The following is a 26,439-nucleotide window of genomic DNA, read 5'->3' on the forward strand; positions in this document are numbered from 1 at the left end:
TGTCACACTCACACAGCCAGTGTAGCTTAGGTAATTTACAGAGAGTATGTGACATAGATTCCGAACAGACACAGACAAAAAGATCATCATACAGTCCTGAACCTGTTCACACATTCAGAGACGATAACGTTGATTATAAGCACTTTTTATCTGATAAAAAGTCTAAGGTACTTAATAATGACAGCACACAAAGTCACGCTTTGGACTGGCTACAACAATTTGCTTTAGTATTTGTTATATCCTAGCCAGTAATGCCACCCGAGCCCGCTGCCAATAGGTTGGCAGCATCAAAGTCCGGACGCCGTCCGCGTAAGCAGCGCCAGCGAGACAGGAAATCGCAGCAAGTCTGCGCGCGCCACCGCTGGCTTCTGGGTTCTTAAGCGCTGGAGTCGCGAGCGCTAGGACAGTTCTGTATTCGCCGCTCAGTTGTATACTCGCCATCGAAATGTGTACTTGCTAGTCAGTTGTGTGTTCATCGCAGCAGAGTTGTTATTTGTCGTCAGCCGACGCTGACCTAGCCGCTCCGACTCGAACTAGACAGATCTTTGTAGACACGGAGTCACTACTGTGTTTCTGTATCTTCGTTAATAAAGATAAGTACCGAATTTTATTTAATCAGAGTGTTTGGGTTTTCACCTTTCTGTTCACTGTTCCAGCGGACCGGTCGGCCCGCTATTAAAAGTGTGGCGGTGACTTCGTAAGCTGTTTCTACAGCGAATTGCTTCTCGCTACGAACACCGCCACAAAACTGGCGACGAGGACTTCCGAACTCGTGTGCAGGGCTGGTTCAACTTGTTTCTGGTTATACTAATTATAGCGAAAAAATTTTGGGGGCTGGTTTAATTTGTGTTCACTATGTCTGCCGAATTACAACAGTTGATCTTGTTACAGAGTCAGCAAATACAAAGTCTGGTGGAAGCGATCGCCAAACAAGCGGCTAATCCTCCAACACAAAAGGAACAAGCACAGGCAGCACCACCGTTCCGTGCTTTTGATGCATCAAGAGAAGAATGGCGAGAATATTTCGCGCAGTTGCAGGCGCACATGACAGTCTACAAAATCACAGGTACTGAGCGGCAGCTTTATTTAATTTCCACTGCAGGCGTGGAAGTCTATCGACTACTTTGTAAGTTGTTCCCGGAATCCAAGCCAGAAGCTTTAGACTATGACGTTGTGGTTAACGAGCTTGCTGAGTATTTCGAGTCGCGAGTTCATGTGGCAGCAGCCAGATTCAAGTTCGTCAGATTAAAGAAACTGCCACATCAATCTAATAAACAGTGGTTAACAGATTTACGGGGCCTCACCCGTCAGTGCCGATTTAATTGTGTGTGTGGAGCTTCCTACAGTGATGTCATGTTACGAGACGCTATTACTCAAAACATTGCAGATTCTCGTATTCGTGCTGCTATCTTAAAGTTGCCTGACCCGTCATTAGAGACTGTGATGAACATCATTGAAGCCCAAGATACTTTTGACTATGCTGAGTGTGAGTTAGATCAGCCACGTATTTCTCAAATTGCCTGTGCTAAGCAAGTTATGTCACGCCCGCGGCCCCACTGGCAGAGTCAGACTGTAAACACTAGCCGGCCGCGTCATGTTCAACACATTCGTCAGCTGCGTGTGCAAAATGATAGAGTTAAGTCTTGCCCTAACTGTGTTCTTGCTCACCCTCGTGAACGTTGCCCGTTAAGAAACGCGGTTTGTCACTTTTGTCAAAGGAAAGGACACATCCAGACTGTTTGTTTGCGTAAACGCAAGAACAATTCTAGTGCTGCCCAGCCCATGGATATTCATGTTCTACAAAGCCAGCCCGCCCAGAAGGTCACGTTTAAAGACTCTTCCACGGTTCGTGTGGGTAAGAAACTTGTTCGCAATAAGCCACCCACCCAGCCCTCTGCTATGCGACCCAAGCGTAATTCAAACGCTGTAAAAAGTAATGTACAGACTGCAAGTGAAGCGGGAGTTGTTGTTCCACCCGCCCAACCCACGAGTTGTCGTAAGCAGCGAACACGCGCTAAACGCGCTGATTTTGTGTCTTCCGCCTCCACTGCACCGATCCAGAGACAGTGTAATAAACTATTTGTGAAGCTACGCATCCAGGATAAGACCTTCAATTTTCAATTAGACACTGGTGCGTCTGTGACTCTCATAAATAGTGCTACGTATGCGGCTATCGGCCGCCCTAAACTTTCAGCGACAAAACATTCTTTGGCTACTTATAGTGGAGAACAAATTCCTGTGTTAGGTGTATGTTTCTGTTCACAGTGCTCCGTGCTACAGACAGTGTAAACATTTTCGGATTAGACTGTTTTGACTTGTTCGGCCTGTCTATCCAAGACAATGTGTTGCAAATTAATTCTGTTGTTGTTCCTCAAGACAGCATAACCGATTTGTGTCAACGATACAGTGACATATTTAAAGACGAACTAGGTTGTGCTGCGAACTTTGCCGCTCATATTACGTTAAAAGATAATGCTCAGCCTCGATTTTGTCGTGCTCGTCCAGTGCCTCACGCCCTCCGGGCACCTGTAGCAGATGAACTTCGTCGTTGGCAAAACAACGGTGTTATTCAACCCGTTTCAGCGAGCCAGTGGGCTTCTCCCTTAGTTATTATAAAGAAACCGTCGGGCAAGTTACGTTTGTGTGCTGATTTTAAGTCGACAGTTAATCCTCAGACTGTCATTGATTCTTTTCCTTTGCCTAGACCGGACGAGCTGATGGATAAGTTAGGGGAAGCTCGTTTCTTTTCCAAAATTGATCTCCGTGAAGCATATTTGCAATTGCCCCTCGACGAGCAATCACAACAGTATTTTGTCATAAACACGTCGTTGGGGTTGTTCCGTTTTCTGCGTTTGCCTTTTGGTTGTGCGTCAGCTCCAGCTGTTTTTCAGGGTTTTTTGTCACAACTTCTGGCTAATGTGCCATCGTGTTGCGACTATTTAGACGATATTGTTGTGTCCGGTCGGACGCCTGCTGAACATTTCCGTAATTTGGAGTGTTTGTTTAAAGTGTTGTCTCAGGCAGGCCTACGTTGCAACATCGATAAATGTTCATTTCTCCTTACGGAGCTGGAGTATCTGGGACATGTTATTAATGCTCAAGGCATTCATCCCTCCCAGTCACATTTAGCAGCTATTCGTGATTTGCCCGCCCCTCGCAATCTGCGTGAATTGCAAGCAGTCCTTGGCAAATTGACATATTATATTAGGTTTATACCTAATGCATCACAGATTGCTGCACCGTTGCATCGTCTCCGCCGTAAGAATGTTCCGTTTGTTGTGCCCATGCAGTCTACAACGTCTGCACAAACTATACAGGCGTTGACTTCAATTTTTTGTATTGAGGGTCTTCCAGAAGTTTTAGTGTCTGACAATGGTCCACAATTTACCTCTGCTGAATTTGAAAGTTTTTGTTCTGCCAATGGCATTCGCCATGTTCTTACTCCGCCGTTCCACCCTCAATCGAATGGTGCAGCGGAACGTTTTGTACGCACATTCAAGGATCATATGGACCGCCTTCGTGCTACGCACACTCGTCAGCAGGCCCTCATCACGTTCCTGTCGTCGTACCGGACCACGCCACGCGACGGCCCGTCGCCTGCAGAGCTTCTCCACGGCCGTCGTCATCGCACCCTACTACGGTTGTTGCACCCCCCGGATCGACCCGCCGCTTCTGAGCATCGCACGCGTTTTCAGCGCAACGACGCCGTTTTTTTCAGAGTTTATCACGGTCGCCGTCGTTGGGAACGTGGTACCGTGATAAGTGTCCAGGGTCGCGGTTTTTATACTGTTCAAGGTGCTACTGGGGTGCACAGGAGGCATCAGAACCAGTTGCGCCGCGCTGGCCGCCCGGATTCTGCCGCTCGTTCTTTGTCCACAGATTTGGTCCGCGGCGGGTTCCAGCCGCGCCTTCCGACTTCGCTGCCGCCCCCAGGGCAGCAGCAGCAGCCGTCGCCGCTACCACGCCGACAGCCCGTCCCGTTGATGCCTCCCGCGCAGCTTCATCCGGGAGCGCCCCGGGTGGTCGCTCCGGCGCCTGCGGTCCCTCTTCAGTCGCCACCGCCTTCGGAGCTGATGGATGTCGACCCCTCAGCCGGGCCGCCTTCCCAAGCGGTGGCTGTGCAGCCTGTCCTGCAGCCGCTTTCCTTGGGCACCCCCAAGGAGTCTGACGCCGCAGCGCCTTGTCCGGCGCCCACTCAGCAGCCGTCGACGCAGCGTCAGGAGACGCTGCCTCTCTTCGTGGGTCCCGACGCCCCGTCGCGTCCAGTACCAGAAGCTGCGCCCGTGGTCACAGGCGTGCACCCTGACCTCGGTTTTCAGTCGGTGTTTCCCGCGGCCCCGCGCAGCCAATGCTGGGGTGCGGACCGGGGACTGCCACCGACAACAGTCTCCGCCCCGGTCTCTTCTGCTACGCCTGCAGCCAGACCCCTCCCCCGCCGTCGACGCTTGCCACGTCATTATTCAACGACGGTGCGGCGATTTGGGGGGGAGGAGTGTTATATCCTAGCCAGTAATGCCACCCGAGCCCGCTACCAAAAGGTTGGCAGCATCAAAGTCCGGACGCCGTCCGCATAAGCAGCGCCAGCGAGACAGGAAATCGCAGCAAGTCTGCGCGCGCCACCGCTGGCTTCTGGGTTCTTAAGCGCTGGAGTCGCGAGCGCTAGGACAGTTCTGTATTCGCCGCTCAGTTGTATACTCGCCATCGAATTGTGTACTTGCTAGTCAGTTGTGTGTTCATCGCAGCAGAGTTGTTGTTTGTCGTCAGCCGACGCTGACCTAGCCGCTCCGACTCGAACTAGACAGATCTTTGTAGACACGGAGTCACTACTGTGTTTCTGTATCTTCGTTAATAAAGATAAGTACCGACTTTTATTTAATCAGAGTGTTTGGGTTTTCACCTTTCTGTTCACTGTTCCAGCGGACCGGTCGGCCCGCTATTAAAAGTGTGGCGGTGACTTCGTAAGCAGTTTCTACAGCGAATTGCTTGTCGCTACGAATACCGCCACAAAAGTATTTTCATCAGCTTGGCCTGTAATGCCGAAACTAGAATTGGACTGGATACAACAATTTGTTTTTGAATTTTCACCGGCGTTGCCTGTAATGCACAAACCAAAATTTATTTGCAGTTCGTAAGAGACCTCAGGGGATTCATTACACTTCGATGAATATGTGCCGTAGCGTGCACAGGGCCCCGAGCCGTAGTAGTGCTGTTTCATTTTTAGTTTTCTGCACTGCTGCCTTCTCTTCTACTATCCTCTATATCTATCAAAACAGTTCTTCAACTATCGATCTATCTACGATTATGTATGAGTAAAGAAAACCTGATACAAGTTTTACCTGAAAGTGACAGTTTTCAATAGACGGTCCAAGAATGACAACCACCAGAACCTTAATAACAGACAAAATTTTAATTATCAGTATCGTCAAAATTATCAGCAACAGGTACCACATTTTGGCAACAATAGAGGTTTTTCCCAATAACAGCAACAAAACATACCGGTAAGCATACCTATCCAACAATGTAATGTGCAAGGTCAACCAAGCTTTAATGTTTCGCCGCCTACACGTATAACGTCGGCTCCACCAAATAGTAACGCACAGCAACAAGGAAATAACTACGTACCGAAAACACACCATTTCAACTCTTATCGCAACGCACCGTATAGAAATGACTATCATGATAGACGTAAAAAATGGCTCAAATGGATCTGAGCACTATGGGACTCAACATCTTAGGTCATCAGTCCCCTAGAACTTAGAACTACTTAAACCTAACTAACCTAAGGACATCACACACACCCATGCCCGAGGTAGGATTCGAACCTGCGACCGTAGCAGTCGCGCGGTTCCGGACTGCGCGCCTAGAACCACGAGACCACCGCGGCCGGCGACAGATGTAAAAGTAATGAGCACAATTTTCAGCGTACGTTTAATAACATTCGGTCTTACCAGCAGCAAAACCATCCGCAACAACAGATTATCATGAATGAACCAGACAGTCGGTATCATCCCGAACTTAATACGTCAGGACGAAATAACAGAACAGTACAAATAGTCGAAATGCCACAGCATCCTCCCGCAAATAATAGTACGTCAGAAAGAATTTGACTAGATACAGTACAGGTTGCATCTTCCAGCAACGCAAGCAATACTTTTGACACACAGAATCTTGTTCACGAAAATGTTGTTAATTTTGACGACATCCGATACACACTTTTGTATGAAAGACAGAATCACAACGTATGTAGACGACATTCTTATTGCAAAAGCTAACTGCTCTGAACACAATTTGATTCTTGAACAACTGTTACCAACCTTTCGTGCACAAGGACTCACAGTTAATCTTAGCAAATCGCACTTTGGCAAAACTTCTATAAAATTTCTTGGACATGTAATTTCAGCAGAAGGTATTGCGCCTGACGCGGAAAAACTTAAAGCTTTACGTGACATTACTGTTCCTACGACGAAGAAACAACTACGCTGCTTTTTGAGTTTAATTAACTTTTCTCGTAAATTTATTCATTACTCTGCCCTAGACACCCATAGATTATGTCAATTGACGGGTAAAAACACTATTTGGTCCTGGGATAGGCAAGCACATTCTGAATTTGTCAATCTGAAACAAGCTTTGTTGAATGCACCACTTTTATCACATTCAGATCTTACTACAAATTCTTCAATTGCCACCGACGTTCTAACACCGCTTTAGGCGAACACATTTTTCAGGAAATTGAAGATGGTTCTACAGTAATTAAAAACATCGCCTTTGCGAGTCGCATTCTGTCACCTGCTGAACGCAATTATTCTGTTACAGAACTTGAAACATTGTGTTGTATGGGCATTTACGAGATTTAGGCATTTTCTTTATGGAAGACACACTACCGTTTACACAGATCATAGAGCTATACAGTTTTTACTTTCCGCAAAACTTACACACGACAGGTTACGCAGATGGAAACTTTATTTACAGGAATTTAATTTTACATTCCCGGTACACAAGATATTGTAGCAGACGCAGTATCCCGTTCTATCAGCAACAATCAGCAAGACATCGCAACCAACTTCTGCCAAGCAAATTTTAGCGTAATGTATATTCAACAAGTTGCATTTGAAAATTTCATTTCAACGTCATTACGAGACATACCACAAGAGCAGAGTAAAGGTAACGTATGGCAAGAAATTAAAAATCTTTGGCAAGATAGGAATAATGTTACCATTAGAAACCATTACACTGTACGCAATAACATTGTTTCGCCGCTCTCACCCTGACAGCAACAATTGGTTATTATGCATTCCTGACGAACTTGTTAACAAATTAATTTGGTATACTCATTTAAGTTACGCACATTGCGGGGCCAGAAAATGTTTTCTTATACTGAGACAGAACTGTTATTTTGCCAACATGGAGAAACGTATTCGACGAGTTTTAGCGTCATGTAAAATCTGCCAGAAAGCTAAATCAGACATGACTTCACATATTCCTCCGTTACATCCCATTGTACCTGTTAAATTGAGACACATGGCCGCTGTAGACATTTTTGGTCCGATTCCCAGATCTAATAGAGGTTTTTGTTACGTCTTTGTCGCTGTTGAACTCACTTCGAAATTTGTAACCTTCACTCCGTTACGAAAAGCTACTGCTAAATCTGTTTCGAAAGCATTTGTAAAACATTTTCTATTTCATGTAGGGCATGAAAGTAATTTCCGACAATGGACCACTGTTTCGATTTGCTATATGGGCACGTATGTTACGAACAAGAAACATCACTCCGATCTATATACCAAAGTATCACGCTTCTTCGAACCCTTGTGAACGACTAATGAAAGAAATTGGTAAACTATGTAGAATATACTGCTATAAAAAACATATTGATTGGGATACACACATACTGTCATTCCAGGATGAAATTAACTCGATACCAAATAAATCTACTATGCTATCTCCGACTGTTATACTGAAGAATGTTGAACCACCTAAAAAAATTAAAGAATTAGTATCCTTTCCTACATCTCGTCAACTACGACACCATGAAATAATTGACATTGCGCTGAACAACATCAAACGTGCCGCAGAGCGCCGGAGAAGACAGCAAAATCATGTTTGTACACGCCGTGACTTTCACGCTGGACAGAAGATATTAGTACGTACACATTATTTATCCAACAGAGGAAAGAGTAGATGCAGTAAATTTGAGCTTCTATACTCAGGTCCATATCGAATTCGCAGCATTCCTCACCCCAATGTAGTACACGTCGAAACACTGAGAACCAGAAAAAGTAGATGCAATCACCATGTCTCCAACATTAAACCCTCTACCGAATGAACATACTTTATGATTTATCACACTGTAATGCCATTTGTAGATATTTATATGAACACTTACTGATGATTATCATGTTTATTCTTGGCAAGTGCCCGGCAAGGTAGGTTAGCAGGTCGACTTTCTTGTCGTTACACATCAGACCGTGCACATTTTTCCAGGTAAACTTACATATTTTATGACCAATTATGCAATTCTATCTAGTGACATATTAATTTAATCAAATTCTTTATCCATTAAAGTATTCAACTCTCGCCTCTATCAACTACACAACATACAAGCTGAACACAAAGAAAGTCATTTCTTGTCGTTATATATCAGACCGTCCACATTTTCCATTTTTCGTGTATGTATGATTGTTTTCCTGTTTTGTTTGTATGCACTTCGAAATCTTTAAGATATAACAAACACCAGTTGACATTTTTTCGTATGATATCTCAATATCTTGACTATTCTACACTTTTGGCTACTGCATTATGAGACCGTGTGTACATTTTTGCACCTGAACACTCTCGATGTTTTTGACATAATACGTTTTCTGTCATTCTATGCTGTATGCTTAATTATATCACTAGAAACCAGTTTTTATTTAATGGGTATATGATTTAAATGCAAGATTTTAATCCTTTTTCATCATTTTCAGAAAGCAATAACGTGTAAAAGAAATAAATTAAACAAACCACAGTGGATTACTATGAAATGTGAATTTCACCTTCGGAATGAACGAAAGAAAATGGAATACCTTGTGATGAAGAGTAAATGGATCAGAATTACCAAGCATTAACAAGAATATACTATACACATCGTATGATAGCAGTCTTAACTAATTATTTTTCTTTCAGAATACGAGGCGATTGATGCAGGCTGTCAGACAGAGCTACACACCTTAGTTTTAGTGATGAAATATGCTAGAAATAAGAAACTCTGTACTATGAATAGTTGTATGAAGTAAATGGTAATATGAATAATGAAGTGTCTTTTTTGCAGATGATAATGAATGATGATGAATAGTTATATGAAGAATATGCTAATGTGAATAATGACGTTTTTCTTTGCAGCTGATGATAGTGATGAAGTTATGGTAATATGAGTAATGAAGTTTTTCTTTGCAGATGAGGATAATGATGAAGTTTTTATATTTACTGTTAGTAGTTATTTTAGTATTTGTTGAAGTTCATTTTGACAGTATGTCTTATATCGCATGGTATAATGACTGAATGTTTTGGAAAGGACAGCTAGAGTACATACATATTGAGTACACGTTTCATTACCTGTTAATTCGAAGTTCACTACTTTTCAGCATAATATGTGTTTCTTCTTTCAGCTTAATAATCCATTTTGTATTTTTTCCAGGAGAAGCTATTCATGAAATTAATGTGCTATAAGCAGTTAGTTATTAAACCTGTTCTAGTACTTGCATTTTTTTTACCCATTTGTGTGTGTCATTCATGAATGTGATCACATATACTCTACTTGTTTCATAACCTTGCTACAGCTGAGTCATGACGAATAACGTTACTAATCTTTATTTGCAGCAATAAGTCAAAAGCAAATATTTTCTTGCCCCAGCAATTAATTATCAATCCCAACCCAATGCATTGCTGGCACAAAAAAAATGTATTACCAGTCCGAAATGATGCTACTAGTTTAAGTGATATTTATAGTACTAAATATAAAGCAGATTCGTCAGATGTATTGAATCCATTATATCTATGTATTATTGGAACACAGATCTTGAGTAATAGTTATAGTGTGTTACATTTTAAATACACTCCTGGAAATGGAAAAAAAGAACACATTGACACCGGTGTGTCAGACCCACCATACTTGCTCCGGACACTGCGAGAGGGCTGTACAAGCAATGATCACACGCACGGCACAGCGGACACACCAGGAACCGCGGTGTTGGCCGTCGAATGGCGCTAGCTGCGCAGCATTTGTGCACCGCCGCCGTCAGTGTCAGCCAGTTTGCCGTGGCATACGGAGCTCCATCGCAGTCTTTAACACTGGTAGCATGCCGCGACAGCGTGGACGTGAACCGTATGTGCAGTTGACGGACTTTGAACGAGGGCGTATAGTGGGCATGCGGGAGGCCGGGTGGACGTACCGCCGAATTGCTCAACACGTGGGGCGTGAGGTCTCCACAGTACATCGATGTTGTCGCCAGTGGTCGGCGGAAGGTGCACGTGCCCGTCGACCTGGGACCGGACCGCAGCGACGCACGGATGCACGCCAAGACCGTAGGATCCTACGCAGTGCCGTAGGGGACCGCACCGCCACTTCCCAGCAAATTAGGGACACTGTTGCTCCTGGGGTATCGGCGAGGACCATTCGCAACCGTCTCCATGAAGCTGGGCTACGGTCCCGCACACCGTTAGGCCGTCTTCCGCTCACGCCCCAACATCGTGCAGCCCGCCTCCAGTGGTGTCGCGACAGGCGTGAATCGAGGGACGAATGGAGACGTGTCGTCTTCAGTGATGAGAGTCGCTTCTGCCTTGGTGCCAATGATGGTCGTATGCGTGTTTGGCGCCGTGCAGGTGAGCGCCACAATCAGGACTGCATACGACCGAGGCACACAGGGCCAACACCCGGCATCATGGTGTGGGGAGCGATCTCCTACACTGGCCGTACACCACTGGTGATCGTCGAGGGGACACTGAATAGTGCACGGTACATCCAAACCGTCATCGAACCCATCGTTCTACCATTCCTAGACCGCCAAGGGAACTTGCTGTTCCAACAGGACAATGCACGTCCGCATGTATCCCGTGCCACCCAACGTGCTCTAGAAGGTGTAAGTCAACTACCATGGCCAGCAAGATCTCCGGATCTGTCCCCCATTGAGCATGTTTGGGACTGGATGAAGCGTCGTCTCACGCGGTCTGCACGTCCAGCACGAACGCTGGTCCAACTGAGGCGCCAGGTGTAAATGGCATGGCAAGCCGTTCCACAGGACTACATCCAGCATCTCTACGATCGTCTCCATGGGAGAATAGCAGCCTGTATTGCTGCGAAAGGTGGATATACACTGTACTAGTGCCGACGTTGTGCATGCTCTGTTGCCTGTGTCTATGTGCCTGTGTTTCTGTCAGTGTGATCATGTGATGTATCTGACCCCAGGAATGTGTCAATAAAGTTTCCCCTTCCTGGGACAATGAATTCACGGTGTTCTTATTTCAATTTCCAGGAGTGTATGTCCTATGTCACTTGAATGATGAGTTCTGAGTAATACTGAATGATGTTTTGTAATAATGCATAAATGCTATGCCAATAATTTTTGTAAATAATATTTTTGTTATACTCTGTAAATGCTATGCCAATAATAAACTCTCATTTTGAATGATGACTTCTGCATAATACTGAATAATGTTTTATAAAAGTATACGAATACATTGTAACTGGCCAATGAATGTCACTGTTTCTTGTATTTTAAATTTGTCTTATGTCACTTACATGATATCATATATGAATACCAGTAGCTTAATGCTACACTCATTAACTCTTGTTTTGAATGATCACTTCTGAATAATGCATAAAAATGGTTTGTAACTGTCCAATGGGTGCCAATGATTACTATAACTAGATGAATTATGTTAATGTTATGCCATTAATTAACTCTTGCTTTGAATGATGACTTCTGAACAATGCATAAATATTGTTTGTAAGTGGCCAATGAGTGCCAATATTTAGTGTAATCAGATGACTCATGAATAATTTTCTGTAAAGCTCCATACATAGTACAGAAATGCTTAGTAACTAGGCAATGAGTGCCAACAATTACTGAAATCGGTTGATAGACTAGTGTAATTCTCTATGATGACTAGCATAAGACTTAATGTCCTTCACCTTCTGACCCAATTACCAGAAATTACTGCAATATCCGTTTGTCCTGTCCATCCTCATGATCATGGAGAACTATATTTGGATTTTGCACTAATTCTACGTTGGTGAAAACGTATCGATTCTGCAGGAGTGTGGTGTTGACACATCATGCTGTCCACCACCTTGAACGATGGAGATGTTATTATGGTCCCACAGTTTGGTGTACCTAATCTACTACCAAAATGATAACATTGAATATTAATACGACATTTCAGTGTCTTGGCTACACTGATTAATACTTCAGGGAAGAGAACTTCAGATTGTCTCAATTGGTGTTGTGCTTCTGTAGAAACATATGGACTTTCAGTGGAGCTACGTGCAACCTACTGTGCTACAACCATGATGCAATCCTTCCCTTTCCTTTCCTAGTTCTTATACAATGGTAAAAAAAGATATATATATATATATATATACAGTGCATGTGCACTTTATGTCATTTATTAATATGTTTTGTACTAATTGCGTATCCTAGTTCTTGTAAAATGGTAAAAAATATATACAGTGCGTGTGCACTTTATGTCATTTGTTAATGTGTTTTCTACTCATTGCGAATACATTTTGTCATTGCTTGATATGTTCTGTACTCAGTGCATGTGCACTTTATTTCATTTCATGTTCTGCACTTATATATATATATATATATATATATATATATATATATATATATATATATATATATATATACCCTGTGACTAAACTTAGTTAATTAAGTAGATTTTAGAAAAATTTGTTGTTCATGGCAAGTCCAATTGACTCACCATCGCTTCCACATTCCCCCTCCCCCAGTGGAGGGTTATGTCAGAGGTCTGAGCAGATGTAATTTCGATGTATTGCTCATGCGCTGCTTGCGATATGCAAGGTCTCTGACCAGAGAGCAGTGTTCACTGCAGTAGGAACTGTGTAGCTGTAGCAGTAAGTTGTTGCTAGTCTGGAGTCTGCTCTGGTCTGCTATGGTGTATCATGTTGGCTGGCCCAGTCGCGGTGCAGCGATGCCGGAGCCTGAGTATTATTGTATAAGGTAAAAAGCAGCCTCGCGCATATGTAGTAATGTTATCTCAAGTCGCACGTAAATGTTTTAAAACTCTCGGAATGATAATCTTCATCATAAAAAGTAACTTAACAACCATTCATTTCAGTTTAAAGAATTTACTAATTTCTCCCATCCATGATCATCCCGATTATTGCTATTGAAAAATGAGTTGCTTCCTTTCATAAATGACAGAAAGGTCGGCCAGAATTGCACAGAGCTGTGCCGGAAAAATTTATTGTAAGAGCAGATATATCCGGCGACTTCATTGAGGTAAGAATTTTTCCTTTTTTATTCAGAATAATCTTTCAGGATCATGACGCAGCACTGCTGTCGTCCAAAATTTACCAGGTTAAATTCACAGTGAATTATTGAAAAGTCATAAGTGAGCGACAATTTAATTGAGAGGTTACTTACATTGTTTTATTACCAGGTTACTGAACTTATTTTTTTATTGGGACGTTACACTGAATGTGAACGACATAATTATAATTTTTACTGTTGAGAGGCTTAGGAATTTTTCTGTTATGAGGTCACGCTAAATGTGAATGAATTTTGAACTTAGATTAAATGTAAATGAATTTTGTGGGGAGGTTACACTGTGAAAGAATTTTGTTTTGAGGTTACACTAGATTATAATCATAATCATATTGTTTATCTAAAAATATTTTGTGGGGAGGTTACAAGGTATATTCCAGTATTTTGAAGACATGGAGGAAATGCATAGAGGTGTGGAATGTGTGTAGATGGAGACATGTTTTTGCATGTTGGCAGTAAAGGTAGGTTATATTCCCGTTAAATGTTCATTTCTGGTAATATGCTTGCTGTGATAGATGTAGACCTATGTGCAGATGTAGACATACATTTGCTAGTACATGAAATGGTATTGATCTTCACTGTTAGTATGCTTGTCTTACGGGTGTGTCGGGGAGCCGCCGTTTGAGAAAGCGAGAATGGAGGTCCGTCCGAAGATAACAGAATTAAATTTGGTTCAAGTGGCTCTGAGCACTATGGGACTTAACATCTGAGGTCATCAGTCCCCTAGAACTTAGAACTACTTAAACCAAATTAACCTAAGGACATCACACACATCCATGCCCGAGGCAGGATTCGAACTTGCGACCGTAGCGGTCGCGCGGTTCCAGACTGTAGCGCCTAGAACGACTCAGCCACACCGGCCGGCTAGTTGAATTAATTAATGTGAGTCACAATTAGTGCGAGGAAAGGGAATAATTGCGAATTAGAGCTGGTGTGAATAATTTTCCCATAGACGTTTGATTATTTTTGTAGATGATTTCCCCAAACTGTACAAGACGAAATAACGTTTGTGACTGGGTTAAATTGTATGTTACTGTGTGGGCAAGGTGAATTTAAGAAAGAACATGGTGAATTTGGTTGGTTTACGTTGTTTCAAGGGATATTAAGAGAGTTTATCATGATCAGTGCGTCACCAAGAGTGAAGATTACTACATGGACATGTCTCTTCTAGTAATTCTTAGCTACAGTGGGTAGTAGTCGAGACGGTCATTCTGTAATTGGGCTTGTCCTACAATGTTGATGTAGTATTTTGCTGAATTCGAAGTCATTGAGGTCCATGTTGTAGAGCTTACTTGACATGATTTTTGTGGAAGTATTTTGCTGGTGCTGAATGCATTAAGGTCTAATTAAGGTGTTGTTGTAGCTTGGTTTCACTCTATTTGGTACAGGATGGTTTCATTGAGAGCTTATGGGACTGAAGCAACCACAGTTAATCTATTAAGTGTGAAGCACCCAAACTGTCTCTTAAATTACATCAAGATTCAAATATTTTGTGTCACCTGAAAATCTGAAAGAACGTCACCGTGAATCTATTTAGAAGAATATTAGGGAATGCAGTATGTTATTGAAATTTCTGTTATATGCAGCAGGACCACCGAAGGAGTACATGGGAGCCGTTTAGGGAACAGCTGATGATTAGAGAAAGATATGGAATGAGGCAGATAATTCCGCTTCCTTTTTTGTCGGCCTTTGGCGGGTAACGGCGACTGTAGCGAAAGATAAGATGTGTACTGTCTTGGCGAAACATTCTTCAGTGTCAATTTTCATTTCGGAGCTTATGTTCTTGGGCACCTATTCTCCTATTTCAGCGGTGAATTGAATGTATGTTGTGGAACCAGCGATGAGAGAATGTTCGTTTGTTTATCCTGTACTCATTATGGCCTACTCTTTATCTTTCTCTACATTTCCGGAATCTCGTCTTCTCTCTTGTTACACCACGTACACGTTTTTTTTTTCATTTCACAAGCAAACATATCTGATTATTCTCACCCTCAATAAACTCTCCTGCTCTATCTCTCCAACGCTCCACGTGAATTTTCCATTGATGGAAGCAATGCTGGAAGTCTTCCTCTGTGAGCTGATGATGTGCGCCACTTTCTTTCACTGCTTCAACTGACTGAAATCTTCTTCCTTTTAATGCAGATTCGGCCTTAGAAAATGGTCACATGGTTGGTGCTAAGTCAGGCCAATTAGGTATGTGGTATAACACTGGGATGCTGCATTTCGCTAGAAACCTCTTAACAGAAAATGCGATACGAGGCGATGCGTTGTCTTAATGGAGTACCCATGACTTGTTTTTCTACAACTCAAGTCTTTGTTTTTGTTACCTTCTGGCGAATTTGAGCAATAACCTTAAGATAATGATGTTCTATCGTGATAATATTCAGCACCAGTTTCGCTCACGCTCTTCTCATGTTAAATTAGTTCGATAAAATTTAATTTACGAACTCTTTGTTATTTCCTATTGTTTCAGCAACCACTCGAATATTCAACAGCTGGTCAGATCGGATCAGATTAACTATCTTTTCGGTATTTTCATCCCCTTTTGATGTGGAAGGGCGTCCCGGCATGAGTTATCTTAAACGTTTGAAGCACAAAAAATTATTGAAATGGCTCTGAGCACCATGGGACTTAACATCTGAGGTCAACAGTCCCGTAGAACGTAGAACTACTTAAACCTAACCAACCTAAGGGCATCACACACATCCATGCCCGAGGTAGGATTCGAACCTGCAACTGTAGCGGCCGCGCAGTTCCAGACTGAAGCGCTTAGAACCGCCCGGCCACTGCGGCCGTCTGCTTGAATCACACAAAAACTCATATACGTTGTAAACAGTCATCGACATGCATCTCATTTAGTAAAAGATAGGTTTCATTAGCAGTTTTTCCAAGAAGTTTTATGTGAAACTTCGTGACAATTCGTTGCTGTTTTATTACACTTAGTCCATCACTTTTCTGGCAAAACAAACTCTTACACATGCGAAGGCCACGACCACACTGATTTGTCTAAAGATACCAGAGATGCTGCATTCGACTGAGAAGGATTTGCGCTTCACATTTATTGGTCGTTCACATTTGGCGAATGCGTACTTATCTGAGACAGCATCAGTTCCGCTATGTTTAGCTACATCTCGTATTAATAGTTGGTACGTAAGTGAAGGCATTATCTGACAGACTGACAAGGAAACATCGATTTTCGTGTCACAAGTTCTTTAACGTGTATACTGGGACCTTCCACATGAGGCGTGTTATATACCCAAGCACCGTGATCATTGGAACAATGCGCACAAAGGGGTCATGCAGTTTACACTATCTAACGAACGTGAAACTACGTGTGCTGCACCATCCCAGCAAATTTGTAAGTAAATTTTGGGGTCACGTCTGCGCTCTTTTTGGTATCTTCATGAACATATTCGTAGACTGCCCTAGTGTCGTGACCAGTATGTAATGTAGGAGACATTTCAGTAGCACTCGAGGATGGATGTGCATGAAGATCGAAGTTGCGGGGTCCAGTGATTAAGGAACAGGACTGCGGTGAGTAGCTCCGTGATGAGCATGTTCAGGAGTTTTGTAGTTTTGCGTTGCGGGAGCGAAGAGGATTTCCAGTTGCGAGAAAGCACCGAGAATTTTTAAGCGATTATGGCACACGACGCTTAGCCATGCCGCTCGGTGCGAGGGGTCACTTTCGTTCGGCAAGATCTTTGCGAGAATTTAGAGAATTCGAGTAGAGAAACTAGCCGTGAAAGGTTGTGGTTGTTCCGAACGAGAAGACACGTACGGATGGAGGTCGCGAGAGGGAGTATAAAGAGGTGCTGTGGGGCCGCATGTGGTGTGGAGAACGGCCCGGAGTCAGTCGGCTGCTGCCTCCTTGATCGGCTACGATTGTCCTTCGCTGAAGTGGTCCGTGGAACTGTGGAGTGGTGGCTTAACTTCTATTGATACCACTCTGTACGATGCCCCATGGGACCAGTTCCGTGTCACGTCTGTTTGCAGAGTGGCGAGTTGGATTTGACGTATTGAGCTTAATGCTTGGAACTGTGTTGCTGGTTAAAGGTCTCAAGCAAACGTTTTCGTGTGACTTTGTGTTATAGTTTAATAAGCTGAAATATGTGATCTAGTCTGTTAGCATTCACACCTGTAGACGCTTACCGTCCTTGTCGTGCTTGCTGTAATTACATACAGTGAACCTTATGAGGTCTGACAGGTAATAACTTGGTACATTCAGGTTTCATTGTCAGATAACGGAGTTTAACCTTGTGCAATGCTGATATGCTAAGCACCCCTTTAAGCAATACAAGCTTTCAGCGTGGCCAACTACTGCTCCTTGACAATGTTATACAGTCTGTTTTTGTGCATTACTCCACGAGTCCTGTAATTGGTCGTCTTTCCCTCCATGTTATTAGGCAAGCTATTCAAGCTGTTTATGGCGGTCCAAATGGTCTGGGCAGGTTAGTTTATGGAGGAAGGAAACTGCACAATGCAGTAACTGTATTTGTAGTATTGTTGTTACAAAGGAGAACGGGTTACCACCTTGGGCTTGGATTATTATGGAGTAAGCTATTTGTATAACAGTTGTGTTAAGGATATCATATTTAAACGTTTGTTAAATTGCCTCGCTTAATTTGCTTGCCTCTTGGCAACTCCACTGTGTTTAAATGAGTGCCTAGCAGTATTTTCTTAGATTCTGTGCGAGTGCACGTAATTCATTTAGTCACGTTTTAATCTCTGTAAATTACTACTAGCCAGTTATTGAATGTGGGCTTTACGACTTTAGCAGTTTTTGGGTCTTGAGATATGATTGTTTCTGGGATGAAGTAACCAACGGTCTTATTTGCGTTCTCCATGTTATAAGTTTAATCAGTCATTTTCTTAACATCAGTATTTATTGGCCTCAAGTTTTGGCAGGAGATTAGGGAGATGCTAGTAGTTCAAGATGTCGATGGCCTTAATAACGGATAAATATGTACAGCAAACGTCTTACTTAAAACACCATTTTCTTGGGGTTTGTTAAAGTTATTGAGGATACAGAAATTTTAAGAATTTTTTTTATTTTTTAAAGAGATCATTATTTAAAATATATCTGTGATTGTTCAAGCCGAGTGAGCCCTGAAAAAAATTTTCCTTAAGATTTAATTATTCTAAGTGCATATTATATCTAATTAAGACTGCCAATTGTTAAATAAATTTTCTGTTAAAAACTTTTAACAGTGATGGGTATGGCTGGTGTGTTACCCTTGGTTTCCCTCCCACACCACAGGCCTTGTGCTGGCCTTTACCTTCCTCCCGGTAAAACGCTTTTCAGATGTGTTCTGTTCGAGCGGTCACTGGGAGTTGAAGCTAGATACCCTGGAAGGAGAAACCACGTGGAATTTATGTTTTGAGGACGCGTTCTCAACCTTTAAGGAACTGGTTGTTTGAGAGAGGCGGCCACGAAAGAGAAGAGGGCGAACTGATGCACCAGCCGGAGCACTGAACTAGCCAACACAAAAAGTAAGTTTGTTTGATCTCTGCACATTGTTTCTGTTTCGGGCAGTGCACGTTATTTCGTTTCTTTTGGAAAATATTTTATCTTGATAATGCCCAAGGGAATAACATTGGCTAGTAGTAAATAAAATTAATTAAAGTGTTTATTCCATAAAAAATAGAATCACACCGGCAAATATGTTACTTGACAATATTGGCATAATCTACGCAATATGCCTCTGCATGCTCACGGGGACATACATAGTTGATGCACATTCATTGCCCAAAACACTGTGACCGTATCCTCAACAGCATGTTAGTGTATGTTTGGAATGCAATACAGCAGCGATTCTGAGTACCAAGGCCTAATTAGGTTTCCGTAGGCATGTGGCAACAGCTGGTTTCACACACACCACCCAATTCCCGTGAATTACGGGCTGGTAGTTTGCGGGCACGAAGCTGGCGCCCGATAGAGTCCCAGGTGTTTTCCATCGTGTTCTCTCTAGACGAATTTGGCGGGCAAGGCGTCAACGCGAATTCTATCATGCTCTTTAAACCACTACAGCCTGATTCTGGCCTTGTGACATGGACAGTTTGCCAACTGAAAGATACCTTTGCCGTCAGGGAAGACGTCAAATACAAACGGATGAAGGTGGTCCGCAATATAATGTTCACGTAATGTGTAGTTTTTATGCTGACTTCGATTACTACGTTGTCTCCCGCAGAAGCACTTCAGGATGTCCACAACGCCAATACTGCCCCTACCGGCCTGCGTCAGTGGCGCCTTGGATGCTAAGAGCACATTTTCTCCTGGATGGCGACGTACCAGGGAACGACCATAGATCTGGTATCACCAGAAATATGATTCATCCGACTTACGGGCCTGTTTTCACTGATCGACGGTACAGTGTCGATGATCCCTTACCCAATGTAGTCATAAGTGACGACGTCGTTGGGTGAATGTGAGAACATGTAGGGGCCGTAGGTTGCGGAGTCCCATGTTCAACTATGTCCGCTGAACGCTGTGCTCTGGCGCGCTCCTCGTCTTCACGCATGTGTCCACATAAACATATATGTGATTTAATTATAACATTTATTTAAATTAGAATGATCATGTGCCTTTTATCATTAAGTAACATAAATCTGGTTGCTTCCACGTCTGAAGTGGAGCAGAAAATTCTCGAAACGCATAACGTAATGTTAAACAGAAAAGGCAAATGTAAATGTTTCTCCGAGCGGTATAATACAGTTTTTTTAGCAATTCCTTTGTAGCGTCTGCCTCTGAAATTGTCGAACATCCCTGTAGTGCTCTCGCTGTAACTAAACGATCTCGTGACGAAATGTGCAGCTTCGATGAATGTTCCCAAACTTATCTGTTTATCCAGCCAATAAATGTTCCAGACAGATGATAAATAGTCCATAATCGATCTCGTAAGTGCTTCGTAAGCTATTTCTGTTAAAATAAACTGCTACGTCGTAAAAAAATTAATTAATTAACTAACTCGTCCTTTGACACAGATAAGACAGGTACTGCATTTAAACTCTCTTTTGATTTTTTTGCTTAGATGCATACATTTTAAAATTTTTTAGCGGTCTAAGATAAAAATCTGTGTAAAAAATTGACTATAGATGATTATGTTCCCCTTCGTGGCTGCTGTAATGAGAGAACGAGTTAGGTACAGAACGAGTTGGCGGTCGGAGGTTTTCGTATCTCCGGTTCTCAGAGAATGCCAGGCAGATTCGCCCAGTACTGTTCATTTGCGAAAATATCACCATTCACTGTATTGCTAAAGACACTAATAGTTTTTATGAAGGTCCGGGGATCCAACATCGAATAAAATTTCGTAGACGTTTTTACCTTCTTTTTCATAAGAGAAGTTGTTTATTCTTGGTAATTGCGATAACAAGTTGTATCTCCTCTGCACCTCAAATAAAATCTATATGCAAACTTATCTGACCCCTCCAAAAATAAACAACCTCCGACAGTCATTCCTTTTCACCAACAATTACAAAAAGCATAGATACTATTTCGTTTATATCAAAGAGCTTTGTCGCCACAGCAAAGAGCATTGTCGTCTCAATTACGGTAGCCCATCATCGCTGGCACTCGCAGCCAAAATATTATAATAATATTACATTATGTACGGACATTACAGATTTTTTTTTTTTTTTGTGTTTATTTTCTCAAAGCGAATTCTTTCACTCCGCCTGTCCCCTGTTCCCCGATCTTCACTTTTAAGGCCGGCCGCAGTGGCCGAGCCGTTATAGGCGCTTCAGTCCGGAATCGCGCGAATGCTACGGTCGCAGGTTCGAATCCTGCCTCGGGCATGGTTGTGTGTGATGTTCTTAGGTTAGTTAGGTTTAAGTAGCTCTAGGTTCTGGGGGACTGATGACCTAAGATGTTAAAAGTTCAATAGTGCTCAGAGCCATTTTCACTTTTAAGTTTTTCACTAATCTGTCAGGCCGCTGAAAGAACGTTCCTTACAGTTCACGCACATGGAATACAATTTCGTAAACGCTGCCATGGTGTTGGTGCCCCGTTGCCACCACGACAACTCAAGGTCGCGCGTAGTGCTATACTTGGTGGCTGCAAAGCGTTTCTCGTGGATAGTGTCACCGATTCAGTTAGTGTTAATGGAGCGGTGTAGGCATTAACGCTGCATTAAAGAGCCAGTCTAGTGAGCTCCTATATAATATATGTGATTTTAAGGAAAAATGCGGTAGCAACGCCCCTTTTATATCTTTGCCGAAGGTCTTCGAACGAGTCGCTGTAGCTTGAAAATTGGAAAGACTTTTGTGAAGCATACAACGAGGAAGAAATGTACTGGAGATCTACGGGAACCGAAAGATGCTCTTTCGTTTCCAGGGACGACCAGAGGGCGCACTGCAAAATATGCAAAACTGCGATTTTCAAGACGACAGTTCTGCGACATACATACGACATCTGTTCAAAAAATTCCGGAACATTCGCAATTTCGCGCCAGTGGTCTCTTGGGGTAAAATGCAGTTGGTATCCCTGCACACGCCTGCTTTTAATGTGTGTGTAACTTACGGGGCTTTCAAAGTTGTATGCGTTTTAGTTATTGTTCAGTGCTATATTGAGTAGAACGTTGTGTCGCACAATATGTCCGACCAGATGTTCCTTAAGAGAATCATAACTGGTGGTGAGACTTGGGTCTACGTTTATGATATAGAGTCGGGAAAGGTTTCCCAAGACCAGAAAAGACAAGTCAGTTCAGGTCAAATGTCAAATCCACGCTGATAGTTTTCTTTGACTTTGGAGGATTAGTTTACCATGAATTCGTGCCACAGGGACACACTGTTAATCGATGGTATTACCGTGACGTTTGCGAGGAAACGTGAGAAGGAAACGGCCAGAAATGTGGCGACACAATTAATGGCTCACGTATCGTGATGAAGCACCCGTACAGTCATCCCTGTTGCTGTGTGAGTACCACACAAAAACGAAATCACTGTGCTGTCTCATCCTCCGTATTCTCCAGACGTGTCCCCCGCGAACTTTTTTTTAGTTTCCAAAGCTGATAACGGAGATTTCCAACGATAGAAGAGAGGAAAAATATAGCAGGCGGCGTATCGTGCGATCCAGCAAGAGGGTTACCAAGACTGCTTACGGAACTGAAACTACCTTGGGAGCGGTGTATCAATTGTGGAAGGAGAGTATTTCGAAGAGACCATGCATAACAAGGAAAATGTGAACATAGAAAAATTTTTTGGACAAAGTTCTGGAATTTTTTGAACAGACCTTGTATGACTATTAAGCGCGGAAAGAATATCCCACCCGAAAGAAGCTGCTTGTCTCACTGCGAAATACTAAGTTGCTTTTCAGAAGAAAAATCAGCCTTTGAGTGACATGAAAGAAGATAATGCAGTGGGAGACGTGTGATCTCAGGTGAAATATGTTGCAGACAGAAACGAAAGTGTTAAATTAAAAGACGTCGAAATTTCAGTGCTTGACACATTGGACAACATTAGCCTTACAACGTGGAACAATATTGTCATACACACGTGGAACATCTTAGAAGAAATGAGGTTGCTGTGACCACACGAAACTACAATCGTACGGTCCTAGTTATGGGTTCTTTGATTGCACTGGCAGAAAGCTCACCAACTAGAAGACAGTAAATATTATTTCACTTTGTTACGTAAGTGAATAATGGGTTTACGTAACTTTGACACAGGTCTTTGCCACAGGACTGCCCGATGATTTACAACAGTCATTGACTATCAAAGCATCACTTGAAGCACAGATCGAAAAACTGTTCTCTTGCAGTACAAAATGAAACATTTAAGAAAGCACATTTCTTCAGAAACATTAGCTGTCGCTGTTCTAGACAGTGATGTTGGCAATTGCAGCTGTCTCGAAATGGGCGGAGCTCTTCTCAGCTTGGCTCTATATTGACCTCAGCGTGAAGGTGCTACTGTGCTGACAGGGGAGGAGTTGTTCCAGGGACGCCTCCCGTACGTCGTTGCGGATAACAGCGAGACGTTTCTAATGTCTGTGGTATCGATTCGCATTCCCAACTTGGGTGTGGCACTGTCATTTCTAGACTATCAACATAGGGAATAACGTAAGTAGTAGGACTGAAGATAGTGATCGTGACATAGATGTGGCAAATGACGACATTTTCATTAAAGGTATTCTCCGTCCTCTTCCATGAGATGCAGGTAAGAGCTGCTGCTAAGCAGAAATGAGTTTTTAAATAATGTAACTTGTTAATCGTTACGTACCTTGTATCAAAATATTTTTACAAGACTTTCGTTTTTGATTACGAAGAATTGCAAGCGCTCTACAACGTTTGTCTTTGACCTCGTAGTCGGGTTATCGCCGCGCTAATCTCGTTTCTGCTACTTCTCATTACTTTCGTCTTTCTTCTGTTTTCTCTCAGTCCAATGCGAGTTGTATGACGCCCCCACTACTCACTTAGCATAAAAATTTTAACGAATGAATAAAGTGTTGACAGAGATCTGCAGGCAGCTGCCCTTGAGGAGCGGAGCTGGTCGGCAGCGTCGAGTGCAGCGGCTAAAGGCGGGAAAAAGCAGCGGTCGCCGAGCGGTCCGAGAAACAGCTCGCTCAGCGCTGCCCGTGGCCACTTGGGCTCCGACCGCGCCATTTTAAGTCCGTTAATGAAGCGAGTGGCTGGGCGCTCGCGGCGGCGGGGGTGGCGGGGGCGGTGAGGGCGGCGGCAGCGCCTGGGGGCGGGATTAGTGGCGCCAGCAGAGAAGCGAGGCGCCGTGGGTGTATTCCGCGCGGCCGCTCGACAAACTCGGCCCAAACTAAACGGATCGACAATTTGGGCGCAGGGCGCTCTGCTGAGCTCAGCAGTCAATCTCCGCCGCCGCCGCCGCCACCTCCGCCACCGGCCTGCCCCACCACCCCCGCCTGCCGTGGGGGTGCTCGGGTTGGGTCTGCAATTAGCATCGCCGGAGAGGCGGGGAACACCGCGGCCAGCAGTTGAGCGCCGTCCAGTATCAACCGAGGCGATTCTGTCGGTTGTCTACACATACCATTTGAACTGTCACACCGCTACTAGAACAGTGCATCGGTACGTGAAAATAAGCCAGAAAGTATGCTCCGTAAATTTTGTAATTTGTAACAACGACAGCACATAATCTTCGTGGAGTTGTGCTTCGACTTCACCTTAATACAAATGTTAAGAAAACCACAGCAGCGGCAATTTCACGTGCATTTACAAACGCATGACCGGTTTCACTCCTAACGAACATCCTCAGTTGATCCGTAACTGAACCAGATACAGTAAGGTGTTCCTAATAGCAATAAACACGGGTGACTCTACCGAGGGATTCCGCCGGCGGCTCACGGAACGTACCCGGCCAGCGAATGGTTTTAATTAGCCCCACGAAAAATTCCGTACAGCTACTACCAACTGTTTGATGGCCTAGATTACCTATCTCATTCCCTTATGTTCTCTTCTACAATTATCATTAGTCAGAAGTTCTTGTCCATTGTGAACGTATTACAACATGGCAACTGTTGAAAATAATTTATAATAAACTTTCTAAGTATCCGAAATTGACTGAGTGTGTATTTATTGCAGTCCTCTATCACTCCATCTCATCCTTCCTCCTACCTCTGTTTAAAACTTCCTTCACCCCCCTCTCCATCCATCTCCACCATCCCCTCTCTCCGTCCACCTCCTCCACCCTGCCCTCCCTGTGAGTTTCGTCCTGCTCCTCCTCCTCCTCCTCCTCCTCCCTCCTCTCTCTGTCAATCTGCTCCGTCTCCCTCTCTCTGTCAATCCGCTATCCGCCTCCACCTCCCCCCCCCCCCCCGTCTGTCCATCACCGACTCTCCACTCCCTCTCTGTCCATTTGCCCCTCCCCTCTCTCTGTCCCTCTCCTTCTCACCCCTATCTGTGTCCATCTACACCTTCCCCCGCGCTGTCAACGCCCTCGTTTCCCCTTCTCTCTCCATGTCACCACGCTCACACCAACAATAGAAGGAAGTTTCTCACCCCCGCAGTATTTCTTTCCAGATTGTAACTATTATGTGTATGACTGAAATCATTCCACGGGTTTGGGGTGAGCTTTTACCCATGGCTTTGCCCACGTACGCACGCGTCAAATATATTTCACGTATGTTTGATACATTTCACACGTTTCTGAACACTTTACCTGTATCTTTAGAGAATTTCGTTCTGCAGGTACACTTTCACACAGCCCACAGGTACGACGTCTTATCTCCTGAATTATGCGCTACAAAACGATACACATTTGCAGCAAAGTCCAGTGGTATATGTGACTACTGCCTGAAAAATGTATTTTGGATCGTTTTAGTAGTACAGAAGTAATAAATTAAAACGTCAGGCGTGATGCGGCAGGTCTTCGAGCATATACTGAGATGCGTGAAAAACTGCGCATCATAAGTGACGTTTTAAGTTATTACTTCTTTACGTCATATAACCTAAACTATGTGTTGTGCAATGATGTATTTTTCTACATACATTTATCGTCGTGTGTGGATACTGTCTGAGAAATATGTTGCGAATAGAGTTTGTAGAAAATTTGTTACAAGTTAGTCGGTCACTGTGACCGAGCGGTTCTAGGCGCTTCAGTCCGGAACCGCGCGACTGCTATGGTCGCAGGATCGAATCCTGCCTCGGGCATGGATGTGTGTCATGTCCTTAGGTTAGTTAGGTTTAAGTAGTTCTAAGTTACAGGGGACTGATGACCTCATATGTTAAGTTCCATAGTGCTCAGAGCCATTTGAGCCATTTTTGTTACAAGTTAAAATGTCAAGGATGATGCAGCAGTTTCCATGTATCTCTGTGTTTAAAATGTCATGTCTCTCAAACTATGTGTTGTACAATGTCAATTTTTTCATGCTGTATTCAATATTATACGTAAATTTGTCGCGAGTACAGTCAGTAGTAAAGCGGTAATGAATTAA

General features: G+C 43.4%; 1 protein-coding gene across 1 annotated transcript in view; it reads left to right on the plus strand.

Annotated features, from left to right (window-relative positions):
- The first annotated feature begins 1,782 nt into the window (after window positions 1–1,782).
- Window positions 1,783–26,439, plus strand: part of LOC124622893 (translation initiation factor IF-2-like) — a 163,578-nt gene continuing 138,921 nt past the window's right edge. Inside the window, exons 1-2 of the mRNA XM_047148683.1 lie at window positions 1,783–1,855; window positions 3,880–4,293. Coding sequence (XP_047004639.1) covers window positions 1,783–1,855; window positions 3,880–4,293 — 487 coding nt within the window. The remainder of the gene's footprint in view (window positions 1,856–3,879; window positions 4,294–26,439) is intronic.

Source organism: Schistocerca americana, chromosome 7, assembly GCF_021461395.2.
Source record: "Schistocerca americana isolate TAMUIC-IGC-003095 chromosome 7, iqSchAmer2.1, whole genome shotgun sequence".
Lineage (NCBI taxonomy): Eukaryota > Metazoa > Arthropoda > Insecta > Orthoptera > Acrididae > Schistocerca > Schistocerca americana.